We start from the raw sequence: 3413 nt of genomic DNA, 5'->3' as shown, positions 1-3413 counted from the left end.
AAATTTTAGTCTACATTTAAATCTCCCTGAAAAGTGGGAGAAATAGAACAATGAGTTTTATCAAACAGGATGATAAGGGTCATTCCTGCAGACATAGATGATCATCAGTGATGCAAAACTTGGGACTCAGATCAGGACATATCGTCAGTGCAACAGGGGTAGCTGAGCACCAATGTGAGAGTAAGTTGACACTGTCTACGTATCTCGGCTCTGTAAGTAATAAGAGGTGTATGGTTATAAACGTTTAATGCAGATTTATTCCCATGTATGTCTGGGAATAGACTGAGCTAAAAAGGTTAATTAATACATGTATCAATATTGGACACAAGGGATAACAGAATAGGGTTGTGATATGTAAAATCATGGCTAATATACCATAAGGGAAAAATAAAGTGTAGATAGGGCATTCTTTTATCATTTGCCATTTCGTTCTCAGTGGTCCTCTAGTTCTTTGAGATAGATGCAACCCTTTTGTTCATGTCTTTGAAAGCTTGTACCACTTGCTTGTTCCTCAGAGTATAAATGAAGGGGTTCATAACTGGCGCAACTGAGGTGGTGAGCACTGACACCACCTTATTCACAGCAAGCCCTTCTTTTGCATGCGGTTTGATATAGATGAAGATGCAGCTTCCGTAAGTGATAGAAACCACAATTAGGTGGGAAGAACATGTCGGAAAAGCCTTTTTCCTTTGCTGCACAGAAGGAAATCTGAGAATGGTCCTGATGATGTACGTGTAGGACATAATTACACACACCAAGGTGAAAAAGAGCGTCAACCCAGCCAGGACCAAGACAACTCGCTCTATGAACTCCGTGTCCGAGCAGGCAATCTTCAGGATGGGAGCAGCATCACAGCCAAAGTGATCTATGACATTGGAGTCACAAAACTTAAGCTCCAAGCCCATGATGTACGGTGGGAGGATGATGATCAGAGCTAACATATAACAACCGATAAGGAACTTGATGCAGACTCTGTTGTTCATGATGGTCATGTAATGCAGGGGTTTGCAGATGGCCACGTAACGGTCGTAGGACATGGCTGTCAGGAGAAAAAACTCAGTCACACCCAGGATGATAACAAAAAATAATTGAGCCTCACAAGCATTGTAGGTAACAGTATTGTCCCCGGATGCAATTATGTAGAGGAATCTGGGAATGCAGACAGTTGTAAATGACACTTCTAAGATGGAGAAATAACGGAGGAAAAAATACATGGGCGTTTTAAGGTGGGAATCCACCAAGGTGAGCGTGATGATGGTCAGGTTCCCGACAACACTCAACAAGTAGGTTAGAAACAAAAAGATAAACAGCAGAATCTGTAGGTTTGGATCATCTGTTAGTCCCACCAGGATGAATGTTGTTAGTGCTGTATAATTTTTCATCTCTGATTCCTGTCTATAGTCTGATCTGTGTGTAAAAATAAGAGGGAAAGCAGATCATAGAAGGAGACCGTCAGCACGAGTTAGCAGGGAGATGAGGTGAAAATTTTAGCTAAGCTAAGATTTTATTTTGTTCGTTATTTGTTAATGAAGAATGCCGTTGGGGTGGCAGTTAACTGATGGTTAATCAATAATGTTATGGACTCCCCCTGCTGAGCATCACGCTGGATACCAGCCAGAGGCTCTCATTAAAGATTTGTATACTATGTTGATGTAGTGTTAATTCAACAGTAAAAGGATTCTTTGATTAACAATCCCATGGAAATGAAGCTATTTTACACTGTCTATGTTAATAAACAGAAAAACACTATCATAAAAATATGCATGGTTTGTAATTGTCATTTCATGACGATAATACCTCAAGGTGTGCTCGTCATCTTGGTTCCATGTGAGGTAAACAGGGCTGACTATCGTTAAGGTTGTGAAGTTAACATTTTTCTCCTGCCTGCCTCTGCTTCATCGCTCGCTGTGATAATCCACATTCTCCTTTGAAGCGCCTCATGCCTTTCTGCTCTCTGCTCTTTCTGAACTGCACAAAAACACTCTTACAGTTTCCTCCTAAAGACAGAACCAGAACGATCTTTCAAAATCATACGTGAGCTCCATTTCTCTGTTTAAAGCCACTCAGTGGAGTTCCAGTTCCCTTGGAATAAAATTCCGACACCTTACTTTGGTTTAGGTGGGCCTTCATGGTCTCATTGCTGTGTTATGCCCCTAATTCATCACTTGCCTATCCAGCTGTATTGGTCATCTTCAGTTCCTTAAAGATGCTGAGTTTTTCCCATGCCAAAGATTTTGCAACGTTTTCTCTCTTCCTGCAATGCTCTGCTCACATTCTTGCATGGCTGGATCTTAATTTTTCAGGTGCCAACTTAAATATAACCCCCTGAAAGATGCCTTTCTGGAGAATCCTATGTTCTCTTTTACTTCCAATGTTATAAGCACAGTACTCTGTCTATTTCTTTTATTACAATTTGTCATTATAGATTCATCCCCTTCTTGGTAGCAAGTTCCATGAGAACACAGCCCATATCTGTTCTGTAAAGCACTGTAAATCCAGCCCTAGCTCTTTGCCTGGAACATAGCAGATAATCAATAAATTTTTATTGAATGAACAAGATCAGTGATATCCCTCGTAATTACACTGGGCTGTTTTATCTGTACCTGAGAGTCAATAAGAATTAATCTTTTTAAACCTATTTGAGGTTAAGAGTGAGGTGGTGGAGGGAGGAGTGTAGGGGGAGGGGTGGCCTAGAAATATGGTTTCCATTTCCGTTCATCTCTTTACCCCCTTTTCTCTGAAGGAGCCTGGCCGAGGCTGCTTGGGACCCAGTCCTTAGGTCTCCGAGAGAGCCCATCTGGGTTAGTTATAAGAGGTAGGGGTTAGGAGTGTGGGCTCTGGAACAAGAGCGATCAGGGACTGAGACCTGGGTGAACCATTAATGGCCATGAAACCTTGGAAATTTCAGTAACAGGCTTCATTTCCTGGTCTGTGAAGTGCAAATAACAACCGTATGGTCTGCAGAATGGAAATAGTGAGCATGTTCTTCCTGGGTTATTGTAAATATTAAACAAATTAATTCTTTTAGGCTCTTAGAGTCGTGCCTGGTACAGGACACATATTAAATGTGTTTTATTTATTCTTTCTATTTCTTCTTCCAGGACTTGCTGCCCCTTTCTATGTGAACAGAGTTCACACACTCTCCCACACTTTCTTTTCCATTATCCCTGGATTTGCCCCTGCCCCCTTACCATATTCCATGAATGTATTTTATGTTTTCTGCTATCCTTGAAATTAAATACAAAATTATAAGGTCCCCTTAAATTCTAAAACAGTAATATTTGCCTTTAGGTCTGTTCATCATGACATAATTCAACTACACATGATACAGCATGTGACTTATTCTCTCCGAATCTTTTTAGATTTATAATCTGCATCTTTTGCACTTTCTAATGTGGTTCCCCACCCAAATC

The 3413-nt window shown here is 40.8% G+C and overlaps 1 protein-coding gene across 1 annotated transcript; it reads right to left on the bottom strand.

Annotated features, from left to right (window-relative positions):
* Positions 1–443: 443 nt before the first annotated feature.
* Positions 444–1382, bottom strand: OR6C322 (olfactory receptor family 6 subfamily C member 322). The gene is given in 1 exon segment (NM_001390973.1): positions 444–1382. A coding segment is annotated over 1 exon segment (939 nt).
* Positions 1383–3413: the final 2031 nt, after the last annotated feature.

Source organism: Equus caballus, chromosome 6 (genome assembly GCF_041296265.1).
Source record: "Equus caballus isolate H_3958 breed thoroughbred chromosome 6, TB-T2T, whole genome shotgun sequence".
Taxonomy (NCBI): Eukaryota; Metazoa; Chordata; class Mammalia; order Perissodactyla; family Equidae; genus Equus; species Equus caballus.
The sequence above is the reverse complement of the archived record's forward strand: the minus strand, read 5'-3'. Positions and strand labels throughout refer to the sequence as shown.